Source organism: Gadus macrocephalus, chromosome 18 (assembly GCF_031168955.1).
Source record: "Gadus macrocephalus chromosome 18, ASM3116895v1".
Lineage (NCBI taxonomy): Eukaryota > Metazoa > Chordata > Actinopteri > Gadiformes > Gadidae > Gadus > Gadus macrocephalus.
In genome coordinates this window covers 16689704-16716620 of record NC_082399.1, presented here as the reverse complement: position 1 = coordinate 16716620, position 26917 = coordinate 16689704, and the positions used below count along the sequence as shown (strand labels likewise).

The following is a 26917-nucleotide window of genomic DNA, read 5'->3' as shown; positions in this document are numbered from 1 at the left end:
CAGTTCTTCTAGGCTTATGTTTTTATCTATCTGAAAAAGGTAGCCAATGGCATAGTTCATATTAGAATTAAAGTAGTATTTGTTTCTACAAATGGTCAATGGGAAATTCAATGCTCATTCTCCGTCATAAAGTTACCACTTAATGGGGCAGGTTTTTACTTCCCCTCCCTATGAGACATTTGTACGATTGTCTGATCGGTTTTGATATGTCCGGCCAACCGAGGGCACAACCTGTTACTGTCTCCTTGCAGGACTCCAGTCAGATAGAGTTACTGAAGGAGCTGATGGACCTCCAGAAGGACATGGTGGTCATGCTGCTCTCTATGCTTGAGGGTAGGTCTGAAGATAATCTGGAATTAAGGTCTGAATAAACTTGTGTCATGTCAACATTCCATTACATGTGCTCCACAGACCACATCAGAAAATGTGAAAAGTGAAAGCAGTGAACTCATGCTAGTGTTCAAAATGTTTATTGTGAGGGTGATTTTCACCACTATGACTACACTTTGTGATTCTATCTTATATCATCATATACTCTCCTCTTTGTAACAATGGTTGAATTAACCTCGGTGGCGCTTGTGGAACCTGGAGCTCCTTGTTTCGAACCTTAGGGCCCCCACCGTCAGCACTCCCTCTCTATAACCTGGCTTCATACTTCTCCTGGATCTCAATCCTGTCATGTGTTCTCCGACACCACCCTTTAGGTAACGTGGTGAACGGCACCATTGGCAAGCAGATGGTGGACATGCTGGTGGAATCTTCCAACAACGTGGAGATGATCCTCAAGTTCTTCGACATGTTCCTCAAACTCAAAGACCTGACCTCCTCGGACGCCTTCAAGGAGTACGATCTGGATGGCAAAGGCAAGTAGCTGGTCCTACCTGGGTCTAGGCTGGGCAGGATTTAGACTACGCAGGAGTTAGAACATGCAGGATCTAGACTAGGCTAAACAAACACGAAACATTTGATAAATGGTCTCAAATTTACCCACATCCAGACCGAAGTTAGGTCATTGTTGGTACCGTGATTCTAAATGATTATCATCTGACTGAGGCAGTGGACCCTGCCGATTGGTGGCTGGAAAGCTAGACGTTTATATGTTGATCTGCAGGCGTGATCTCCAAGAGGGACTTCCATAAAGCCATGGAAAGCCACAAGCACTACACCCAGTCGGAAACGGAGTTCCTCCTCTCCTGTGCAGAGACGGACGAAAACGAACTGCTGGACTATGAGGAGTTTGTGGAGCGCTTCCACGAGCCGGCCAAGGTACCTTCAGGAGGATATTGCTCGGGGTTGGCCGCATATGTTGTGACGTTCTATAGCTAGTACATTCCCCATTCCTTTCTAAATCCCAGCTCAGATCAGATATTTTTGACAAGACTGCTTGCAACTGATGGCTGCTTGAAACAAATCACAAGATAAAGTTCTGAAACTGGGCCTTTGAAATCGACGCAGCGAGAAGCGGTAGGAAGCCCTATGTGGCTACTTGCGCAATGCTAGCAGCTGGGAAAGTAAAACACTCCAGGGACTGTATTTTACCTGGAAAGAGGCTTATTGAAACTGGTTGGAAACAAAATATTACAGTGATATTTCTGCTTGTTACACGGCTATAATTCCCATAACTAGGCACTGTTGCTTACTTTTGTTATCTTGTCATGTTGTGGTCAATTATCGGCCATGTTTAAGTAGCTGGGAGGTACGGCATTAGGTTCTATTAGCGCACTGCGTATTGAGGTCAATCTCCTGAGATGCCAATCAACGGCGGTACGCTCTGCAGCCGTCCAGGTCACACCGCCTCCACGTTCTCTGTTTCGTCTCGTCACAAATCTCCTATCAGAACTGGGCTTGAGGTGCAGTCCGTCCATCGATCCATCTCAAATGTCTTCCTTCAGGACATTGGCTTCAACGTGGCAGTTCTGCTGACCAACCTGTCTGAGCACATGCCCCACGACACACGGCTGCAGACCTTCCTAGCGCTGGCGGAGAGCGTGCTGGACTACTTCCAGCCCTACCTGGGGAGGATCGAGATCATGGGGAGCGCCAAGCGCATTGAACGGGTTTACTTCGAGATCAGCGAGTCCAGCCGGACGCAGTGGGAGAAGCCCCAGGTCAGTGTTCAACTCAAGTAATTGTTGTAATACAACTTGTCTAGTCCATTTATTTCAAGCTCTCCACAGCATAACAACACATAATCGCCACAACGGAGGGAAACTCACGGCACACACAAAGTCAGATTCATACAGCACTCCCTAGCAACAGGTAAATGGCTACCATAAATAATAGAAGAGAGGCGCAGTCAGACCAGACTAATCTCTTCCTTTGGTAGCATGTAAGCAACCAGCATGTACTGTTTGCGTCTCCGCCCTAGTTCTTTGGCATGTGCCTCACCCCCTGCTGCTCCTCCCCCCCGCCAGGTGAAAGAGTCGAAGCGGCAGTTCATCTTTGACGTGGTGAACGAGGGCGGCGAGAAGGAGAAGATGGAGCTATTCGTCAACTTCTGCGAGGACACCATCTTCGAGATGCAGCTAGCTGCGCAGATGTCGGATGCGGGCGAGCGCTCGGCGGTGAAGGAGGAGAGCGAGCAGGAGCGGCCCGAGGAGGCGGGCCCCGAGACGGGCTTCTTCTCCGTGGCCACCCTGCGGACGGCGCTGCTCGCGCTGCGCTACAACGTGGTGATCGTCATGAAGGCAAGGACCGATGGGGACGACGGCCGTGATGCGTCATGAGATGAGCCGTTATAATCCACACCACAACCAGAACCAGAACTCTCATCCCCACAAAGCGTTTCACTCATGAATGGCCGTGGCATTTCTCACAAGAACTGCACTCCGGTAATATCCACAGCACCCTTTATGTGTCACCAGATTAATGTTCCCCTGCTTGTTGTCAGGTGCTGTCGATGAAGAGCGTGAAGAAGCAGGTGAAGAGGTTGAAGAAGATGACTGTCAGGGACCTGGTGACCACGCTGGCCTCTTTCTACTGGTCCACGCTGCTCCGGGTCCTGTACGTGGTCTTCAGCGTGGCCAGGGGCTTCTGCAGGATCACATACAAGAGCCTGATGGGAGGCAGCCTTCTGAACGGCGGCAGCGCCATGAAGGCACGTTGTACCGTCTCCTTGTCTTTGTGTTGTGTACAGACCCTGCGTGTTGTATTCAACAAACTGGACCTTCTTGTCCGTGTCTGACCTGAATGTGCTCCTCCAGGTGTCGGAGCTGCTGGGCAGCCTGCCTGACCTCAGCCAGGATGAGGGGGTGCGTGGGGAGGGGGCGGAGCCAGAGAAGAAGTCCTCAGACCGCGCCTTCCACCCCGAGGATGAGCTGGCAGACCTGGCCATCAACACCGGCGAAACCGAGGTTCTGTCGGACATCTTCGGCCTGGACCTGAGAAGGGAGGGGGGCCAGTACAAGCTCACGCCCCACGACCCCAACGCAAGCCTGACCCACCTGCTGATCTCCCCTCCCCCCGCCGCAATCCCCTCCCCGGAGCTCAGACAGAGGCACCAGGTGGGGTCGTCAGCTGGCGCTTTACGTTGGCTGTGTACTCGCCAGTCGCCACCTGTTCTTATACCGTTCATTTAGTGACGGCTGGCTCTCTCAGTTATTTTCTCATTCTAACCATCTCTCGCTCACAACCTTAGTCATGTATTCATCATTCCCATATTGCATGTAGCGTGTCTGTCTCTGCATGATCTCTATGATGGACATGGTTTTAATCTATAAGCATCAATAAAATCACATCTCTTCTAGATAAAGAGTTCAGGCTTGGAGGACAGCGAAGGAACAGCAGAGACCAGCCACGAGTCCAAGAAAACAGGGTATGTCAAATGAGCCAAAACCAAAAGAACTGTTTCTTAATTGTGCTTGCACTTTTTCAAGCACAATTAAGTGCAATTGCTTCAAATGAGTAAAAGCTAAGACTGCAATTCATTTCATTCGATATTCACAGATACTCTTTGAATAATGCTCAATGGGAATTGCGTTGCTCTGCTTTCGAAAGCTACCTAGAGATGGGGGAGCTTTTTACTTTATCTCCCTACTGTCCTTCAAGAGAAACAAGGCGCGCAGTATGTGTATCCATCTTTAGCTCTAGTCTCAGTCCATCCATGTTCATCTGATCTAAGCTTCTGCACTACATGTCCTTGTGGCTTAAGGCCTGAGAACGAAGACAAAGACAAAGCGAAAAAAGAGGCGATGGCTAAACAGAAGATCCGACAGAATTACATCTTCAAGTCTGAGGAACCAGACCTGCAGGAGTCCGTCTTCTGGAAGAAGATCATCGCCTACCAGAGGAAACTGTTGGTAGGACGCGATTTTCATTGATCTTATTATTCATTATGTTGCAAAAATATGCACAAGATGGCCAAACATTATTGGATGAGATTGCACAATTGGACATACAAAGATTGTTTTAAAATAAAGGGTTACAAAATCCCTTACACGTAGCTGCAGACCACTATCTGATTGTAGATACCCAAAACTGAAAACAAAAAAACGGATAGAATCTCAAACACAAAATGCAACTGATCTTGCACAAAAACTGAAAACGAAGAAACGGAAATGCAGGACCATATTTCGGTGCTATAGAGTATATCTCCAAAGACTTCAATGTTTGTACTACTGGTTAGAGGACACAGCAAATGGGGAAGATTTAATTTCCGCCTGAAATAAATGTCATGCTTTAGAGTGAATACATCTAGTGCATTATCAGTTGGTAGCCCTATAGTACAATTGGGCAACAGCACAACATCTGATGAGTACCTGAGTCAATATTTGATGTAAGTAAAGTAGAGCAAAGATAGAGATGTTTTAAGTCGATTTAGGTAATATCTCCAAATAAAAACATAAATCGAATGCAAGTCAATGCAAAATTGACGATATAAACTTTTTGAGACACAAACGGGTCGATATCTTGAAAACCCATTGTATAATTTTGACACTTGCCCCCTCTATTGGAAGTTCAGCATGCACCATATGGCCGCCAGATAGCGATGAAGAACCTGTGTTCTGATTGAAGGCAATTTACAGATTTCCTCTGAAACCGTCTCAGCTATTACAATCAGAACACTTATTGAGTGTAAACAGAATGTTTCGTTGCAAAATGGTGCCCAGACACTGGATTATCCAATTGTGGTGGTTTTATTTGATCAAACACAACTTTGATGACAAAAGAAAGTAATCTATACGATGATAAAATAAATGAATAAACGCTTAACGAGTGCGTTTTAAGGATTTCCAACCAGGAACTGAACTTTAAAGAATATGAATGCAAAAAAATATCATACGTAAACTAAATACAATAGAATATTAAAACAGTATAACATAAAGATCAATCTGAGTCCAAACCAAACAAAAATAGAAATGGATTAAAAGAATCCAAACTCAAATCAACACAGTGTTGCTCATGTTCTAAGGATCTGATGAATCATGTATCTAATAATCTATTACGAATTGTATCTAACACATTGATACTCAGTCCTGGTGATCCTTTTACAAAGGCTGTGAACACATTAACCGTGAGGTAATCTGCTGTGTAACTGCTTCACGTTACTGAGCCAAAGGGATGAGGTGTGAACACATTAAACATGAGGTAATCTGCGTCATGTCTTACTGCTTCATGTTACTGAGCAGAAGGGATGAGGGGTGGTCACCATCCCAAAAGTTACCACAGGTCTGCCTTAATGTACGCACAGCACAGTTAGCCAAACATGGTCTTGTGTCGACACAGCCATGTGCTTTGGGTCGTAGAAGTGATCGTGTTGGAAAATGAGTCGTTATAATAAATAGTCAACAAAAACAATAAAGCCCAATTAAAAGAACAAACCAGGGACCCAACTTGACTATGCCTCCCAAAGACACCTCAGGCCTTTCAAAACATAGGCCCGGCTTTTAAATGGTACATTAGAAACATCCAAAGTATAATCCCTCCGTCCCAACCATGTAATGCCCTGTCCTTGTGTCTCTCCCCTTCAGAACTAGCGCTGTTCTTTAGTGTCCTGTCCTCGTTGTGGCTCTCCCCTTCAGAACTAGGGCTGTTCTGTAATGTCCTGTTCTCCTTGTGGCTCTCCCATTCAGAACTACTTTGCCAGGAATTTCTACAACATGCGGATGCTGGCTCTGTTTGTGGCCTTTGCCATCAATTTCATCCTCCTCTTCTACAAGGTACCGGCTTCCCTTTGGTCCATTCTCACTATCCATAGTTCAGCTGATCCATTATTACACATATTTTATTTGTTGTATTTGAGGAAATCCATGCCCAGATAGGTGTTAATGGTCAGGGTGATCAAACCATCGTAGCCCTGTCTCCTGGCTAATCTGAAGCCCCCATTACCAAAATGGGATTTGCATAATGACCATGTCAAATATATGGAATACATTTCTAATACTACAGTGTTTAGTGTGAGGATGCATTGCCCGGAAGATAAACAACAGCAGTAGCCCTTTGAGATGTTCTACAGCACTTGTCCACATTCTCACCATAGACGGATGAGCATTGGCAAATCCAGGTGCTACATTGACAATGTTTATATCCTAGCAAGAGCTTGCTCATTGTTAATGCTCTCGGCAGAATACAATTTCTTTTTTTTAAACAAATGATCTTGGCAACGGATGTTTGAGTGGAGCCACGGTTGTGATGGTTTGATCACTAAGACCGGTATTGCCCTTTCATTACCACAACAAAAACTAGTGTGATCCGACCCCCTCCTACAGGTGTCCACGTCCTCGGCCGTGGTGGAGCAGAAGGAGCTGCTGTATCCCAGCAGCCAGTCCAGGGTGGAGTGGGCCACACTGGAGGAGATGGAGGGCCGGGCGGCCGAGGAAGGCCGGGAGGCCCCCAGGCCGGTCACGGTGCACTTCGTCCTGGAGGAGAGCAGCGGTTACATGGAGCCCACCCTGCGTATCCTGGCCATCATGCACACGGTCATCTCCTTCTTCTGCATCATCGGCTACTACTGTCTGAAGGTGGGCTCCTGGTTGCTAGCTCAGCTCTGGTGTTCAGCCGGCCAGTCAGGGGTCCTCGGAGAGGGATGTAGATGGTGATGATAGTGGTGGCATTTTAGAGATCAGTTACAACAATGGTGTTGTTAATACAATGCTTGGGAACCAAACCCCAAGCTAATCCAATGACTGAAAATTATTCAAATCATTGTGGACGGCAGACTTTCCCTCGGCTAGTTCTAATGAGCGAATATGATCTGGCTGTGGGTAAACTGTGGTTATCCATAATCAGAATCATTATACAAATCATAATACATGTTATTAAATAGTGCAGAGACCCTTTTCAACAAGTAGCAGACGAGGTGTGGAAGGTTAAGAGCTGAATATGGTCCCACGTTCACGCAACGAAAGGGGGTTACGGAACCTCCTTGCGTCCACCGCAAGGGCCTGACGTGCGCCTCTCAAAAACGTTAATCTTCCGTTGAGGCGACGCAGCAGCAAAGGCTCTGATTGGTCCGCTTACTAAAATCTGACGCAGAACCATAAAGGTTCTTGACTGCGTCGAAGCGTCTGCGTGGTCATTGCGTTGCGTGACCGTGGAACCATAATCAGCCCTTTAATCATTAGCCCGGCTGTGTGATGTGAGCTAGCGTAGCCCGGCTGTGTGATGTGAGCTAGCATAGCCCGGCTGTTGGATGTGAGCTAGCGTAGCCCGGCTGTTGGATGTGAGCTAGCGTAGCCCGGCTGTGTAGGAGGGGTGAGTGGGAGGGGTTCTGGGAGCAGGACGATTCTTGTAACGAACATATCTGTTGTAGGATGTCATTTTATTGACATTTATTTAACATTAGTGAAATCGCTATAGTCTATATACAGGTTATTTTAACTCGCAAGCTAAAATGTCAATAATTTTGATTTACTGCTTAAAGCTGCTGTAGCTCAGATTGGAGAGCGACAGATCTTAAACAAGGATAAAATGTCCTCTGGCCCTCCCTCACTCAGTTTTCACCCTTCATAATTGTTGCCTTCAACTCACTGGGGACTTACAAGCAAAACGGATTGCCCAACAAAGAGGTGCCCTGATTGGTCAGAATTGAGCCGGGGGGTCATCTCCTACCCCATCTCATACTGAGGCTGGCGACCCAAACGGATCTCCTCAAAAAACCAGTTCACTCACTAGAAGCTTTACCAGAAGGCATTTCTACCAAATGACCTTCAAATTGTAGCTGTTGAGTGGTGTCCACAGCTGCTCTGAGGAGGTTCAGACTGTGTGATTGTACGACTCAGGTGCCGTTGGTGATCTTCAAGCGTGAGAAGGAGGTGGCCCGCAAGCTGGAGTTTGATGGCCTGTATATCACGGAACAGCCGTCTGAGGACGACATCAAGGGCCAGTGGGACCGACTGGTCATCAACACACAGTGAGCTGCACTCTACTGCTCATGGCTGTGAACGAAGACCACTCACTAATGCTGAGATGCACTGATATTTACACAATAGTAGTGTGTGTGTGTGACCGTGTGAATTAAAAAAAACATGTTTGGTATAATAATTGCATCTATCAGTATAACAATCATTTAAAAATATAAATCGATTAAACAGGTCAGTATCTATGAAGGGGGGTGATGTCTTCTATAAATGATTATTCACTTATTAAGGTCCTTTTGTTTTGGTTTTCAGATCTTTCCCAAACAATTACTGGGACAAATTTGTGAAGAGAAAGGTTAGTCAATTCAATCGGGTGTTTGTATGAATAACGACGGATAATTCTAATTGGTATTTAATTATCTCCTTCATTTTCATGATCTTATCCATGGCTCTTTGTCCCTCCCTTTAAATACCTCTTTACCTCTCTGATGAACTCCTGCATTGATCCTTTGAAAGTTTCTGTGAAAGATTGGTCCCAAACAAGCGGAATGAGAAACTGACCTGTACTCCACTGTGAGACAGGTAACCGGGAAGCACACTGACCACTGTGTCTCCCCTGCTGGTTGCTAGGTGATGGATAAGTACGGAGAGTTCTACGGCCACGACAGGATCAGCGAGCTGCTGGGGATGGACCGGGCCGCGCTGGACTTCAGCGACTCACACGAGAAGAGGAAACCTAAGAAAGACAACTCATTAGCTGCTGTGTAAGTAAGAGTGTGTGTGGTAGGGTGAGTGTGTGCGTGTGGATCATGTGTCTTGAATGTTTTGAATGTGTGTTTGTACGTGTGTGTGTGTGTGTGTGTGTGTGTGTGTGTGTGTGTGTGTGTGTGTGTGTGTGTTAAGATTGTGTTTGGGTGTGTGTGTGTTTGGATCATGTGTGTGTTTGTGTGTCTGTGTGTGTGTTTGGATCATGTGTGTGTTTGCTTGTCCCTGTGTGGGTGTTTGTATCTTGTATGTGTGTGGTTTGGATCGTGTCTGTGTGTAGGCGTGTTTGGATCGTGTGTGTGTGTGTATGTGTGTGTGTGTGTTTGGATCATGTGTGAGTAGGTGTGTTTGAATGCTGTACCTGGTTTGGCAGGTGTAGAACGTGTCCCCTAAGGTTTAACTTCTCAATACCTTCTCCAACATAATTTCATTTGACAGATCTATTAGATGCAGTCTTTTCAGATCAGATCGCTTGCCTGCCTTGTTCTGGGTGGGTGGTTCAATTCCCTGCTGAAGGGGCGGTGTGGTGTGCAAGAACCGACGTTACAGACGTTTTTAAAATTGGAAAAATCGGTGTGTGTGCCCTTATGTGTGCATGTGTGTCTGCACCAATGTGTGTTGTCGCCCGTGTGTGTGTCTTGTTGTGTTTGTTTGTTTACTCAATTCAACGACAGACTCTGCGTGGGTTGCTTGCTTCTTGGCTATCTTCGGGACAAACTGTTTAGCATTCAACCCCTAAATCTTTATTTTGTTAAAAAAGATACAGAAGTTTAATTTGAAAAGCAAAGTAGTGAAGGGAAATTGGAAAGGTTTGAGAACCTTTCCATTTTCAACAGGGCGTAACATCAATGCTAGGGTGTTTGAGTGGGGTGCGTGTACATTGTGTGATGAATGAGTGTTTGAGTGGCGTGAGTGAATATGTTTACATTGTGTGATGAGTGTTTGAGTGGTGTGAGTGTATGTGTTTACATTTTGTGATGAGTGTTGTTGTGCGTCATACGAGTGTACATGTCACAGTTACCATCTGTTTGTAGTCATCTCAGAGGATGTGTTGAAATCAGACAACAATGCCCAGACCTCGGGTATGGTGTCCATGGGTAGACGAGAGAGGATAATACTGTTCTGAACACACACAGGATCCACCTGCACTCACACCTTGTGTGGGGATACTTCTCCTTCCATCCCACCTGTGAGGGTTTATATTCCAACAGGTTTGAAATAGATGAGTGTTTATGTGTTAGCGATTCATGATTTGTGCTGTAACAGCTTCCTTCTTCAACAGGCTGAACTCCATTGATGTTAAATACCAGATCTGGAAACTTGGGGTGGTGTTCACTGATAATGTACGTATGCACGTTTTAGTATTACATTGTGTGATACTACTGCATAAGTGATGTATGACCCATGAATACAGTTTATTAACCGTAGTTAGTACTCAACAATATATATAACATATAGTCATTTTGAGATATTTGAATGTGAAAATTGTATATATGATAGCTTTTAAGTAGAATTGAATGATAAGTGAATAGTGTTATTCTCTTACTGTAGCTGTTACCCCTCGGTCCCCAGTCCTTCCTGTACCTGGTCCATGACCATGTCTATTATTCTCTTGACTGTGTTCCTCTGCAGTCCTTCCTGTACCTTGCCTGGTACATGACCATGTCTATTCTGGGACACTACAACAACTTCTTCTTCGCTGCCCACCTGCTGGACATCGCCATGGGCTTCAAGACACTGCGCACCATCCTGTCCTCGGTCACGCACAACGGCAAACAGGTCCGTCCTCACTGAGGCTACCATCCCTCCTCTCTGTCTCACTGATACTACCATCCCTCCTCTCTGTCCTCTCTGATACTACCATACTACCATCCCTCCTCTCTGTCTCACTGATACTACCATCCCTCCTCTCTGTCTCACTGATACTACCATCCCTCCTCTCTGTCTCACTGATACTACCATCCCTCCTCTCTGTCCTCTCTGATACTACCATACTACCATCCCTCCTCTCTGTCTCACTGATACTACCATCCCTCCTCTCTGTCCTCTCTGATACTACCATACTACCATCCCTCCTCTCTGTCTCACTGATACTACCATCCCTCCTCTCTGTCTCACTGATACTACCATCCCTCCTCTCTGTCCTCTCTGATACTACCATACTACCATCCCTCCTCTCTGTCTCACTGATACTACCATCCCTCCTCTCTGTCTCACTGATACTACCATACTACCATCCCTCCTCTCTGTCTCACTGATACTACCATACTACCATCCCTCCTCTCTGTCTCACTGATACTACCATCCCTCCTCTCTGTCCCCACTGATACTACCATACTACCATCCCTCCTCTCTGTCCTCTCTGATACTACCATCCCTCCTCTCTGTCCTCACTGATGCTACCATCCCTTTCTCTCTGATACTACCATACTACCATCCCTCCTCTCTGTCCTCACTGCTGAACCCCTTCAGCTCTTTGTTAGGGAGTTCTTTCATCTTTTGACATGCCAAAGAAAAATGTAGCTATGGTAAAAGGCCGCCTTGTATGACATTTGAAACTAAACTTTATGAAAACGATCAAGTAATCAAACCCAGACCACAGACTATATATACCAATATCTTTATCATTATCTTAATGTATATATCTTCATATAAAGAATCCGTGGAAATTCGGTGGAAAGTCTGCTTCCGTACAAAATTTTAATTTCCTTTGGATTCCAAAAACCTCTTCTTTGAGAAGAGATTTCTTCTCAAACGGGTTTGGATTGCTCTGTAGATTGCTACTCTTCCCTTGGGCAGACCATTATCTTTCATTTACAGACTGTGGCGCCCCTTGTTGTAACTTCCTTGCTTTAGGACTTTAACATTTTGTTGTTGTATAATAATATTGCTGAATATTATGTACTTGATGTGAATAAATCTAGTGTAGTTCCCAGGATAGTTTGTTTACAGTTCCTACAATTATTTAAAACATATTTACTTTATCGGTTTCACGAGATTGACGAGGACAAGCTTGGGGCCCGACATTTATGAATGAGGATCTAGTTGTGATTGAGTCCCTGCCCTAGTCTTCCCTCTGTATGTACGATGTACAGGTTTAAGGTGACCATGTCCTGGTGTCTCCCTCTGCAGCTGGTTCTGACGGTGGGCCTTCTGGCGGTGGTGGTGTATCTCTACACCGTGGTGGCCTTCAACTTCTTCAGAAAGTTCTACAACAAGGGTGAAGACGGAGAGTCGCCCGACATGAAGTGTGACGACATGTTGACTGTGAGTAGTGAACCCTCCCAATGCTCTTTATTAAGTATGATGACATGTTGACTGTGAGTAGTGAACCCTCCCAATGCTCTTTATTAAGTATGATGACATGTTGACTGTGAGTAGTGAACCCTCCCAATGCTCTTTATTAAGTATGATGAAATGTTGACTGTGAGTAGTGAACCCTCCCAATGCTCTTTATTGAGTATGATGAAATGTTGACTGTGAGTAGTGAACCCTCCCAATGCTCTTTATTGAGTATGATCAGTGTTGGGGAGTAAAGGAATACATGTACCGGCGTTACGTATTCAGAATACAAATTATAGCTAACTGTATTCCGTTACAGTTACAATTTAAATAGTTGGTATTTGGAATACAGTTACATTGTTGAAATCAATGGATTACATGACGCTACTTCTGTTTCAGCAGTTTATTCGTGCTTTCACACCAACAGCATTTAGTGCGCACTAAACAAGTTCGGTCCCTTGGTTCGGTACGTTTGCGTTGGTGTGAATGCAGCCACCTCACTTCGATGTGAACCAAATCAGCCGACCGAGACCTCCCTGAACAGCTGGTCTCGGTTTGCTTCCAAACGAACCCTGGTACGGTTCGCTTGAGATGTGAAAGCGAACACACCTCGGTCCGATCCAGTTCTACAAAGCATATGCCTCTTTGGACGTAACAGGCACCCGCTCAGCCGTGCGCATTATGGGAATTATTGTTTGATTAGCAGTAACTCCAAGACTAGTAGCAAATTGTCGGACCGTCAGGGAATTTGGACAGACTCCAACATAAAACGTATGCTGGAAAACACACATAAAAATGCCGATGCATTTAACACATTCAGCACCATGGTGAGGGAGAAGGAGTTAGACCGGTTCTCTCTCTCTCTTGACAGTCTCTCTCTCTTGACAGTATTGACAGTTCTTATTGCTTACTGCAATATTCTGAAATATCTGGAGGTTTAAGCCCAAGGCACACACCGCACAGACTAAGTTCATATTTGCAGCACAACCCAAAAAAGACAGGTCACTCCTCAAGGCCATCCAATCTCTGTACTCCCAAAGCAAGAGCGGTGTCCGCTTTCTCTGCAGCAATTCGGTTTTGTTCCCGGTGGTTGTTAGCATCCGCCAGGGCTGCGCCTTGTCACCATTCCGGTTTGTGATTTTCATGGACAGGATATCGAGGCGTAGTCGTGGTGGGGAGGGGTTGCAAATCGGTGGTCTGAGGATTTCATCACTGCTAGTAGCAGATGATGTGGTCCTGATGGCATCATCGGCCTGTGACCTTCAGCACTCACTGGATCGGCTAGCAGCCGAGTGTGAAGCGGCTGCGATGAGGATCAGCACCGCTAAATCTGAGGCCATGACTCAGCAGGAAACCGGTGGATTGCCTACTCCGGGTAGGAAATGAGTCCTTAGCCCAAGTGAAGGAGTTCAAGTACCTCGCGGTCTTGTTCGCGAGTGAGGGTACGATGGAGCCTGAGATTGGCCGGAGAATCGGCGCAGCGGGGCCGGCACTGCGTTCGCTTTACCGCACCGTTGTGGCGAAAAGAGAGCTGAGCCGCAAGGCAAAGCTCTCGATCTACTGGCCGATCTTCAGTCCTACCCTCACCTAGGGTCATGAAGGATGGGTTATGACCGAAAGGACGAGAACGCGGGTACAAGCAGCCCGAGATGGGTTTTCACAGGAGGGAGGCTGGCGTCTCCCTTAGGGATAGGGTGAGAAGCTCAGCCATCTGTGAGGAACTCGGAGTAGAGCCGCTGCTCCTCTGCTTAGAAAGGAGTCAGTTGAGGTGGTTCAGCTGGTAAGGATGCCCACTGGGTGCCTCCAGGCACGTCCAGTGGGGAGGAGACCCGGGGAAGACCCAGGACTAGTTGGAGGGGTTATATCTCGACACTGCCCTGGGAACGCCTCGGGATCCCCCCTTCAGAGCTGGTCAATGTGGCCCGAGAAAGGGAAGTCTGGGGCTCCATGCTGGAGCCTCTGCCCCCGCCACCCGAAACCGGATAAGCCGTTTGAAGATGAGGATGAGGAACCCAAAAAAGCCTCCTGTTGTTTAAAGACATCACTTGGGGCAGGGCTGCGTTGTCTGGGTGTCGTGTTTAGGACTGAAAACAGCTGCTCTGTGTTTTATCAGAGATAGCACGTTAAGGATTATCTCAGTGACCACTTCAGAACGACTCCTCACCTCATCTGGGGAGAGGAATCCATTTAGATGTTTCAATGCCTTGCTGTTATTGTTTTTGAATGTTTGCCATTCTGAAAGGTAAGTTCATCTATTACCAGTTTGAACAATCATTTAAAGAGACAATCTGAATGATATATAAATTGCATATTTCGCTGAGGAAACATCTACATAAATGATGATAACTACTAATAGCAGCATTCCCATGAATATAATCTCATCCGTTGATAGTTTGCATTTTGAATGTTTAACTCCAGGTTGAATCTTGTGTTTACTCTAAGTGACTGCAGGGGGCGTGCTTACCCTATGTAGAGGAGTAGAAGTGACACACTAGTGTGAACCACCACATGGCACTCATGTATTATTGTGGCAGAGCTCACTAGGTGCCTAACTCCTTTAGCTGCTTAAACACCTAGGTATCATACTATGTTTGAGTACACAAACGCCCAAAGGAGTGGTCAAATCATGACTAATATTGGTGACTTTGAGAGTTGGAAATGAATGAAGTGTCCCAGCTGAGTGGTTGCAACCCTCCAGTGTGTTGGCTTTGGCTACTGGTTGTAGTGGAGTGAGTGCTGGACACCACAGAAGAAGGGAAGAGACACGAGAAGAAAAGCAGTTGAAATGGTGTTTTGATTCTTCCAAGTAAATAAATCTAGATGTAAGTTTGAATAAGGGTCTTACTGGTTGTCTGAAGAGTGAGACTGCGCTGGATGTGTGAATATAGGTGCTCCTGGCTATCTGAAGGATAACTTTTTATGCTCCATTGCAATTTGGAAGAAAGCCTATGTTTGGGGTGTGTGGGTGTGTGTGTGTGTGTGTGTGTGTGTGTGTGTGTGTGTGTGTGTGTGTGTGTGTGTGTGTGTGTGTGTGTGTGTGTGTGTGTGTGTGTGTGTGTGTGTGTGTGTGTGTGTGTGTGTGTGTGGAGGTCTTGGGGTTGGAGGATTCCATAATAAACAGGCCCATTGCTCCTCTATATGGGTCCATTCCTTGGAGCTCTTCCATTCCCTATTAGGTAACCCTTGGTCCACAGGACCCTAAGTCCCAGCACTAATTGTACAGTTTTCCTATCAATAAGATCTTGACTAGAACAACATTTTTTATTAAAAAATAATGCTCGTCCCTGATATCATCCAATTGTGTTGTACTCTCTCTGCAGTGCTACATGTTCTCGCTGCAGTGCTACATATTTTTGTTGTTTTCTCCAGTAATACATGTTTGTGTTGTACTCTCTTTGCAGTGCTACATGTTCCACATGTACGTGGGCGTGCGGGCGGGCGGGGGAATTGGCGACCAGATTGAAGACCCTGCCGGAGACGAATACGAAATCTACCGCATCATCTTCGACATCACCTTCTTTTTCTTCGTCATCGTCATCCTCTTAGCCATCATTCAGGGTGAGATGCACACATATTTAGACACACGCACACACCCACACATGCACATGCACACACACACCTGTATGCTCCCAGAAAGATGACGTATACAAAGAGATGCCCCATTGTTTTCTTTTCAATAATACTGGGGTTAGGTAAAGTAAAGCATCAATGTAGTGTTAAGTGTTTAGTGCTTAATATTTAGTATTAAGTGCTTGGTGTTTTGTGCTTAGAGTCTAGTGCTTAGTGCTTAGTGCTTAGTGTAGCGAGGAGGAAGGCAGCTACCTGCTAAAAGGACGGAAAAGAAAAGGAGAAAAAAAACCGGAGTTAACCCGTGATAGGGGAACGATAAGACCAGTGCACTTACCTACTGGAAATCCGGAGCCAAGTGACTGAACGAAGGAGACGACTTACGTCGGCTAACGGCTTAGCTTCTATCGTGTGAGCCGCTGCAAGCGACCCGACCCGACGTGCGCAGTTTTGAAACACAGAGCAAAGGTCAGGTTTTTTGAGAGGACGGGAAGATTCGAGGACCAGGACGTGATCCTGATTGTGTCAAAGGCGAGCCAAAACCTTTGAAGAAAAGACACCGACAAGGATATACACACGTGCACACTCGTACTCACGCACATTCACACTACGTTCACATGAACATTTAATATCAGGTGCACTTGCAACAATTTTCAGTTTTGAAGGGCCCCAACGGACACTCTTACTTCATTTTGTGTGTCATTTGGGTCATTATTTTATAATTTTGTATAAATTCTTTTTTATTCATTGTAAAAAAATTACAAGAGTGGCTACTCAACAGTATTCTTCTTCCTGATTCATTATTGCTGCTCAACGTGTTGGCTCCTAACGAATTTGGTGTCTTCTGATACTGGCCGTGGTCTTATTACTAGTCCAACTTGATATTATACTGTAATTCACTTTTATATTCCTATAATTGGTTACATTAGTGCTTAGTGTTTGTAAAGGGCTCCCTTTCTGTGTTTGTGGTTCCCAGGTCTGATTATCGATGCTTTCGGGGAGCTGAGAGACCAGCAGGAGCAGGTGAAAGAGGACATGGAGGTAAACAGACACTAAACAGCATTCACACACACACACACACACACACACGCACACGCACACACGATCAGAAGCTCAAACAACACATCAATGAACAGCAATGAACCCTGAACTCATTGTGAACTAACTCATAGATTGAAGGTACTGTCGGTCAGCTTTAAGAGCTATTATTTGAGGGTCATTTTTTAGAAAACACATAGCTAGTCGGCTGCTAGTGAGTGAAATGTGTTTGAGTTCAGTGCATTTGGCTAAAAGACCATTTGGATTTCAGACCGCTCCTGGCTCATTTCTGACCATCCAGGCGCATCTTTCCAACTCTGACCCTTCCCTCCGCAGCCTAACAAGGATCTTTGTGTTTTTCCTCTGTCAGACAAAGTGCTTCATCTGCGGAATAGGGAACGACTACTTTGACACGGTCCCGCACGGCTTTGAGACGCACACACTGCAGGAGCACAACCTTGCCAACTACCTGTGAGTGCAGAGAGAGGTCCACTGTGTGTGTGTGTGTGTGTGTGTGTGCGTGTGGGTGTGGATGTGTGTGCGGAGGTGTTTGTGTGTGTGTGTGTGTGTGTGTGTGTGTGTGGGTGTGGATGTGCGTGTGTGCTGAGGTGTGTGTGTTGTGTGCGTGTGTGGGGAAGTTTGTGTGTGTGTGTGTGTGTGTTTTTGTGTTTGTTTGTGTGTGTGTGTGTGTGTGTGTTTTTGTGTTTGTTTGTGTGTGTGGGTGTGTGTGTGTGTGTGTGTGATAGCATATCGAAGCATTTAAGACTAGCATTTAGATTGAAAAATACATTGTCAATTAGCTGATCCAGCTGTAGAAATGTGTTAAACAATTATTTTGTAAAAAAGTGACAGAAAAAAACTCTAATCTGGGTGTTGTATCAATGTTCTACTCAGCGTTATTTAGTAACCTCTTTTTCCCTTTCCTGGCAGGTTTTTCGTGATGTATCTAATCAACAAGGATGAAACAGAGCACACAGGCCAGGTAAAGAACCACGTTCCTGTTTCGACATGCATTTTGGGTTGAAGGGTTTGAGAAGTGTGTACCTCCGTTCTCCTACGTCCTGTGAGCCGTGGACACCTGGAGAGTCAGAAGAACAAGGACATGATAAGAAGAACCAAAGCATAGACACAGAAGAAATGTGGAGCTTCCTATGTTACTCTATGTTACTCTAACTGAAAGGGTACCCCTAAGTCACGCCCCCTCTCAGGTCACTAAACCCTGAAGGGGTACCCCTAAGTCACGCCCCCTCTCAGGTCACTAAACCCTGAAGGGGTACCCCTAAGTCACGCCCCCTCTCAGGTCACTAAACCCTGAAGGGGTACCCCTAAGTCACGCCCCCTCTCAGGTCACTAAACCCTGAAGGGGTACCCCTAAGCCACATCCCCCTCCGGTCATTAACCCCTGGGACTGAAGCACTTAATATATAATTTTATATTATATGTTTATTAATATATAGAGATATAGATCATGTATATGTATATTACTATGTAATATTGTTAGTTTGTTCTGCAGGAGTCCTATTAATGGAATATTAACTATGTTCTGATATATGTTACATATCATATTATATATGTTATATTTTATGTTAGATATGTTATATTATATATGTCATATATTTTCTTTGTTAGAATATCTATGTTATATGATCCATTGTGATCCATTGTTTGTTAATTTTTGTTCTGCAGGAGTCCTGTAGGAAGATGTACCATGTGATATTAAATGTTATATTAAAGGATATGTGCTATATTAAATATAGTGTTTTCTGCAGGAGTCCTATGTGTGGAAGATGTACCAGGAGCGTTGCTGGGAGTTCTTTCCTGCCGGCGACTGTTTCCGGAAGCAGTATGAGGATCAGCTCAACTGACGGCTCTGGAGCAGCAACAACAGACTCTCGTCTTCCTTCCTAGTGACCCTTGGGCTGGTGGTGATACAGCATCGCCCCCCCTCCTCGCTCCGCCCCAGCGGCCCTCTGCATAGCATCTCCCCAGGCCCCCGCCTCCTAAACCTCTGCCCCCACATCGCACGCCACGTCCTTGTCTCTGGATCCTGGCCACAGCAGAGAGGACGGCCCCCTCGTACCGGGATCCAGCTAGGAGCCGATGCTGTCATACAGGCACCCAGTCATGCTACCGCCCCCCTTCTGCTCAGCTTCTGGGGTCAGGGTTCGCTGAACCCTGACCCTTTATTACATTCATGGTTCATCACCACGTGTAACTACCACCAACACATATTTTTTTATATATATATATAGTTTGGTCCTAAAAACAATCCAGTTCAGCTAACTCCTTAGTTTGCTTCTCTGTCATCCTTACATCATCAATGATTTACTTTGACACGATATGTGAAACGTGTTTGTCTTGATATGACGCCTTTAATTTGACTCTGACAAGCAGGACACAGAGTGAAGGCGACAGGGGCACAGAGACGGGGTGATAGGGGCCAGGAGGGGACTTTAGTGAATAAAGAGAGCAGAGAACCTGGTTCCAATGTTTGTAATGCTGACAATGGATGTCAACATAATGATTGTAGACAGAAATGCGAGCGAGATGCCGTTGACTTTGGAGAAGCGGTTGAATGTGTACACGGTGCATGTTGCATGTGCGTACGACTAGCCCTTCATGCCTCGAGGAGCCCCTAGGCTAAACGGACAGGAAGTGGTCAACGTGAGAGAGACTAGTGCCTTACTGAAGCCAGGGAAGAGCTATGCAAGATGGAGAAGGAGATTAAGGGAACAGTTTTATAGGTGTGTGTGAGAACAACAGAGTACGGTCAAGCTGCGCTTGAAATGCAGTCAGTCAAAAACCACATTGTAAATGGCAAGGTCAAATGTAACGGCGCTGAACAATCCAATTAAAGCTGCTGTAGGTAGGATTAGAGAGGATTAAGAAGGGATCATCTGTGATGGACAGGCAAGATGGATGCCTGTCCAAGTTTCATCCAAGTCAACTCAAAAGCAGATATTCTGACCGAGCGTTTCACTCACAGTATTACCCACAGCACCTTTTAAGACCAGAATAGGGACCCATTTTCATGACATGATGAATGAGATGAGGGTAGCACAGTGTGGTGACTAGCAGCCCAAAGGCACTACGTTCCATCCTCAGCAGGCTAGCGCTATGCTTCCACTCACCTGTCCTTAAAGACACATCTTAATTCACTTAGTCACTTTGGACCGAAGCATCTGCTAAATGACTAAAAAGTAATTTGAATACTAATATATTTAATCTACAGCTTAATATTATTCTCTTGGCGGTTCATTATTTGTTCAATTGAATCCCACCATTCATCAAAGTACTCCTACCTGTTAGTTAGTTGTTCTTTACGTCTCTGGTTTGAAATCCCTCTAAACCTCCAGCTTCTCACCCCCGCTGAGATGTGATTACATCCCTACAGAACCCGGAGACAATGCAATAGACTGTAGGTTTAACTCTTGACATTTGCAATTTATTTCAGCAACTGTGGAAACATTTAAACAATTCTCAGAATTCAAAGACATGCTATATTAGAATAGCCAAGTGTAGAAAATATTCACCCTTAAGCATTTTCTATTTGACGAACCTTCAGAGCTGTGCTACTTCACGGTTCTCTCGACAACAGGAACACTGCTGTTGACATCATGTGGCTTTCTCTAACCGGGTCCGATTTACTTTGTTTTCTATAGTAGGCCTACACTTTTCTGTAGCAAATTGCTAAACCTTTCATAAAAATAAAATTGCCATACGTCATGAAAAGATAATACTATTAATTAATAGTAAGTGATGTTATTCTTTAGAATTGTAAGTGTCAAAATACAAAAGTATTGTAAGATAGGTTGAGAACATCAATTTCTTTTAGTGGATTCAGATTTTGTAATCGGAAAGACATGTTATCAGTTAGTACCCAACTCTCGAGACAGTGCGCATGTATATAGGTGTATGCGTGTGTATGGATGCGTGTGTATGAGTGAGTTTGTAGGGGTGTGCATCGGTGCGTGTGTTTGGTTGAGTGAGTGTGTAGGGGTGAGTGCGCGTGTATGGGTGAGTGAGTGTGTATAGGTGAGTGAGTGTGTATGGGTGAGTGAGTGTGTATGGGTGGGAGTAGTAGCTCTTCGAGTTAGGGATGGGATTAAGAGAAGGGGGTGCTGACACCTTGTCTTTGTAAGGGAACATCTGAAGCGTCTACATTGGAAATGATTTGAGGTGGAAACTAAGTTTACAAAGCAGCGCAAGCCATGGAAATTCACGCAGGCTTTGTTTAAAAGTTCAAATCTTGGCACTAAGAATATCTTGCTTAAAGAATGCAACTAGATAGATAGGTTAAACAATGTACGTTGTTGTTTGAGATTTGTTTTCAGAATGCACAATACCCGGCGGTGAGGAGAGGCCCGCGGGGGGCCAGCCGCGGCCTGTCCTCTGCTCTCACATGCTGTGTTTTCACGCTTAAAGGGAACTTCGAGCAACGAGGAAGAGTTTTAAAGAAACACTTGAAGTAGGCATTTTTCATTAGTATATCGTTTATTTCCGTGATGCTCTTATGCAATACAACCGATTTCCTCTCTTTTTATCCACCTTATCCAAAAAACGACAGAAAAAACAAAAAAACATTGCATGTTTATTATGCAAGTGTAATGGAAGAGTTTATGACAAAACAAAAATAAATGATCTATGTTAAGAAAAGTTTTTTTTAGAGTTCTTTAAAATATTGGTAAGACCTATGTCTAATATTTGATCCAGGTTTTGTGTGGCTGCCCTTGTATATTTACAAATCATTGGCCAAGAATGCATCCATATGAAAAGAGTAAATCTTGTTATCTAATTTAACTTATAATAATGGTCTGTGTTTAATGTTCTATAAGTTAACAAAAATACTTTGATGGTTTGTTAAGACTCCAGCAATTGCCATTCACAGACTTCATATAGTAGAAGCTGACTGTTGTAAAGTGAAATTGTAAAACATACAAAGTAAAACATCTTATAGGACATTTTATTTGCCAATTCATTGTTTTCTGATTTGTTTTATAAAGTTATAGGTGAAGCATATTTAAATTGCTGGTGAGTCTTAATGCTTAAGATACCATATTATAATAGAGGTATAATTTATTGGTGGACATCTTTATGGCAAAGCCTAAAATCCATACAATGCTAAACTATGGATAGCTTTGAAATGTGTGCTAACCCATATAGTCAAGCGCTATATGAATCACATAATATTGTTCAATTTTATGGATTGCGGATGTATGTATTTTATAATATAGTATAATCTACCAATCTCATGATGTGTCGATGTGATATCATCAAATTCAGTTTAAAACCTTTTATTATATTTTCTTGCATTGATGATCAATGTGAAGTTACTGCAATAACATGATCAGCGTCCCTCTGAAACACTCTACTATTAAGGGGTATTTCTTCAATGTGTACTTTTATTTTCTTGCTTTTGTCATGTTTATTTTCATATTTTATTTCACATGGAACAGTACCCTTCAAGTTACGTATGTGTGACACAAATGTGTACGAGTGACTGAACACAGGAGGAAACGAGGGATTTGCATGATTTTGATGTGTAGAGAGATGTGTATTGCTGGGAATTAAAATGCAGCACAATGAGAGAGTGCAAAAATCATTTTTATTTCATCTAAGATGAGACCTAAGAAACGACCAAAATAAATTCACCTTGTAGGTGTCATGTTTGAGTTTATAGAGGTTATGAGTTTAGAGTCACACGATCTAGAACCCCAGTATGCAGGGAAACCAGTTTAACCACTGAAATGTTGGAGCTTACTTTCTCTTGGCATCTGCATAATTTACAATCTTACAATTTACAATTTTTTGGATTATCAAATAACAAATAATTATATAGCGACGGGTTACAGTGTAGACGAGATGTGTGCAGGTTACACACACACACACACACACACACATGCACACGCACACGCAAACATATTCAATATGTAAAGTGATATTAATGCAGTGAACCACCAATATATGGCACCATGCGTTGAGGCAGCTCCAATGCTCTTACCGTGTAGAAATCCATCTGTGGCTACACAGGTTAAATTCCCCATGTTACATGGAACTAACTCTCTTCTTTCAGCCTCTTTCTTCATGGTGTGCTTCAAAACCACAATATAAATTATACAATTCTTAAATAACTATAATTATACATTTTATATACAATATAAGCCCCATACAGATATAAGAAACAGAATTAGGATTTAAATGGAAAGTGCCCGTCTAAGAGTCATGGTGTGGTTGGCAAACTAAAAAGGTGTTCTGTTGTTCAGTGTTTTGATTCTTGGATCAATCTCAAAATGTGTTTTATTTCATGGATCATTTAAATGTTAAGGGAGACCACTAATGGGGCAGACCTCTCTGGTCTCCTCAGACCCCTGGTCCCAGGGCGGGGGGCGCTGGACAGCGGACCTCCCTGGTGTCAGACCCCCCTGGTCTCAGCCCCCTGGTCTCAGCCCCCTGGTCTCACCCCCCTGGTCTCACCCCCCCTGGTCTCACCCCCCCTGGTCTCAGCCCCCCTTGGTCTCACCCCCCTGGTCTCAGCCCCCTGGTCTCAGCCCCCTGGTCTCAACCCGAGATGCCTTGTGGGGGCTGCCTCCAGCGGCCCCCACAAGGCATCTCGGGGGATGCTGTTGAGTCCCTGGTTAGGGGTCCCGTCCTGGGGGCTCCCAGCCCTCTCTCTGGAGGTAGGGACCCCAGCTCTCCCACAGCCACTCCTTTAACCAGGAACCACAGGCCTTGTAAGGACAGGAATTGGCAGCGACCTCACGCTGTGAAAGTACAACAGTGTATGAGTCTAAATCTGCCTTTGTGTTAAAAGAAAAACAAACAGAACGGAACCTAGGAGATCGAAGAATCCTGATACTGATAGGAGGAGATTTTCTTCAGCCAATCCCTCAGCAGACCGTTCCCAGAAGGAGGAATAATTGATCCTAGAGACGGTGTAGGGCTACTGCCATCCTATAGGATCGGGCAGCATTGAAATAAGGACAATCCAAAAATTTGATACTTTGGTACTTTTGGGATATTCTTCTGGTGAGGTGAAAATAATTATCAAACATATTCATGGTTACAATGCCACGAATATCAAATGTATGGATCTACACATGAAGATAAATCAAAGGATCTCCGTTTCGTACTCTTTGATGACACCTTTGGCGCTGGGCGGTTATTCTTCCTATTGACCCCAACGTTGTCTGGAATACACCCAGAATACTGCAAATGTCTTTCATCGGTCTCATAATCACCATTGTGTTACGTCCTTTGGCGGTAGATAGTGACTTAACATAGACACATATATGAACATCTTTGAGAATTACATTTTAAGTAAATAAGTAAGTAGGCCTATACAGTGGCGGATTAAGGTTGTCATTGGCCCCTAGGCTTCTATTCGTGTGAGGCCCCCTTAATGATCACACAAAATAAAAAAAAAAGTGTAATTTAGGGCCATGTGTAAAAGCGTTCAAGGAATATTACATGGCCCACACGCACATACTCGGGGCGCACTGGCATACATACACCCATTGAGACAGCCTCTACTAAAACAGCAATGATACAGAAACAAGTGCGAATTCGCTATAGCTGCCGCTACCACGTATTTCTGTTGACCCACCGACCAACCGACAGAGCAAGCTAAAAGGGCATTCATAGGCAATCTGCAAGCTGGTAACAGCTTTTAGCTTTGTGACCCAAGAGGTATGCTTATAACATCAGCAGCAGTAAGTCATATACGGTACTGAAATGTGCCTGTGCACATACTGTCGTATGGTAAAGTGTGCGGCTCACACAGTACACAACACCGTGTTTTACTGAGGCAAAATCCCAACTTGTGACACAAATCGAACCGCTATGCAATACTCTAATAAAACAAAGCAATACAAATACTAAAAACATAGTAGTAGGACATAATAACAGAAATAATGCCACAGCGGAACAATCAAAATACATATTACACTTTAGAAGTCTTTCCTTAATGAGGCAGGTGAATCAGTCTGTTTTGACCCATCGTGGAGCTCAGTCTATCTTGAACTAGCATGCATTTTGAAAATTGACTTTAAGAACTTGCCACATGACCAAGAAATCTACCCAATCAGCTGCTTCATTTTTTAATGTTTCTTGTTATGGGCAAATAGGGTTCAAGTTTTTATTTTAAGAAAAATTGGAAATAGTCTGGCCAATCGATGACCCCTCGCAGACATGGGCCCCTAGGGTAGGGCTGTGCGTTAATCTGCGTCTTAGCCTATATTGTAGTTAGTATGTTAAAGCTCTTCTATATCCCCTGCGATTATGCAATACTGTTAAGATGTTTGTGATAAGAAGTATGCTCATTGAGATGTCTTGGCTGAATGTTATGTAAGTTATATACTTCTATACAGTATATAAACGATATACTTAGCAGTGAATTAAGATCACTGGATCAGCTTTTGAGCAGAGAGTAGAAGCAGGATCTGTCATGAAATAAAATAAGCCAAAAATAAAGGATTGGCGGTATTCATGCAGAGCGACAAAAGCAAATTATTAAAATAGGGGAAGAGGGCATACTGTTGAGGGAAGGAGCCGAGGCAAGGATCCTCGGGGATAAGTCAAATTATTTTGTTTTCTTGTATGAGGGGGGTGAGTTGCTTCATGGTGTGTGTGTGTGTGTGTGTGTGTGTGTGTGTGTGTGTGTGTGTGTGTGTGTGTGTGTGTGTGTGTGTGTGTGTGTGTGTGTGTGTGTGTGTGTGTGCGTGTGTGTGTCTAACACACCTTGCTCTGTGGGCTCTGATTGGTAAGATCTGAAGCCTTTAATTGTTCCAGCAGGGAGCTCACACCTGCAGCCATCACCAACAGCCCAGGACACGGGAAGTGAAGATGGAACAAATAAAGAGCGCTGTCATCGCCGTGTGTTGATTCCATTAAGCTGAAAGCCAGCAGGACAAATGAGTATTATGGGATAGCAGTCACAGTCAGAATAATCATGCGGGCTTCAGCGCCTTCCCCGATTGTGTGTTACAGCAAACACATACACAATCCAGAACCCCTGCGATTCAGTCTTATTATTAATATATAATTCATGTTGAATTCTATCATTATGATTTAAATCTATTCATGCAAAAACTACCTCACCTAGCAGTTTACAACCCTTTTATAAGCTTTGGTCCAACACTTTTGTCAGACTGATGAGATACATTAGCATAAAGAGGTCAAGACTTAATCAAATGTCACTCAGAAACAGACAAGGACCTTTTGTGTTCCACACACACCTTGGGTCTCTTAATGACCGCCTGATCTTTAAGAGTCTGCAGCCATACACTGATCTCAGATCTGTCTCCAACAGCTGTTATATATATATATATATATATATATATATATATATATAACAACGGACATGTGATGTGGTGGGCGTTGGAGTGGCAACAGCTTCCAGAACGTACTCTAGCCAGAAGGCTCGGGGTTCCAGCCCACTTGTGAGCCTCCATGAGCAGGATGCACAGCCCGGTAGCTCGCGATGGTCGCCTGTATCTTGACTCAGTCAGTCGTTCTTAAGGACTGAGGAGGGAATAGTGAAACAAAGCACATCAAACGTGTGTAACGCTGCATTCACGTGGAACAAGATAGACCCCTGGAACAACATACAATAAGATAGACCCCTGGAACAACATACAATAAGATAGACCCCTGGAACAACATACAATGAGTAGGAGGGGTGGGAGGGGGGGACTCTGCAGAGCTAGGTGAACTCTGACAGACCCCTGGACCAGACAGACAGACCCCTGGACTAGACAGACCCCTGGACCAGACAGCCAGACCCCTGGACCAGACAGACAGACCTCTGGACCAGACAGACAGACCTCTGGACCAGACAGACCCCTGGACCAGACAGACTGACCTCTGGACCAGACAGATCCCTGGACCAGACAGATCCCTGGACCAGACAGACCCCTGGACCAGACAGACCCCTGGACCAGACAGACCCCTGGACCAGACAGACCCCTGAA

At 44.7% G+C, this 26917-nt stretch overlaps 1 protein-coding gene across 1 annotated transcript in view; it reads left to right on the top strand.

The window, feature by feature from the left end:
* The window catches only part of LOC132446660 (ryanodine receptor 2-like), a 177430-nt gene extending 154893 nt beyond the window's left edge, over positions 1–22537 (top strand). Inside the window, exons 94-115 of the mRNA XM_060037073.1 lie at positions 252–333; positions 705–863; positions 1112–1266; positions 1893–2108; positions 2415–2687; positions 2891–3097; positions 3204–3503; positions 3747–3814; positions 4151–4298; positions 6072–6158; positions 6708–6959; positions 8220–8350; positions 8610–8652; positions 8928–9061; positions 10345–10405; positions 10695–10841; positions 12195–12329; positions 15746–15902; positions 16888–16952; positions 17320–17420; positions 17880–17931; positions 18719–22537. Of these exons, the coding sequence (XP_059893056.1) occupies positions 252–333; positions 705–863; positions 1112–1266; positions 1893–2108; positions 2415–2687; positions 2891–3097; positions 3204–3503; positions 3747–3814; positions 4151–4298; positions 6072–6158; positions 6708–6959; positions 8220–8350; positions 8610–8652; positions 8928–9061; positions 10345–10405; positions 10695–10841; positions 12195–12329; positions 15746–15902; positions 16888–16952; positions 17320–17420; positions 17880–17931; positions 18719–18814 (3069 nt within the window). The 3' untranslated portion in view covers positions 18815–22537. The remainder of the gene's footprint in view (positions 1–251; positions 334–704; positions 864–1111; positions 1267–1892; positions 2109–2414; positions 2688–2890; positions 3098–3203; positions 3504–3746; positions 3815–4150; positions 4299–6071; positions 6159–6707; positions 6960–8219; positions 8351–8609; positions 8653–8927; positions 9062–10344; positions 10406–10694; positions 10842–12194; positions 12330–15745; positions 15903–16887; positions 16953–17319; positions 17421–17879; positions 17932–18718) is intronic.
* The last annotated feature ends 4380 nt before the right edge of the window (positions 22538–26917 follow it).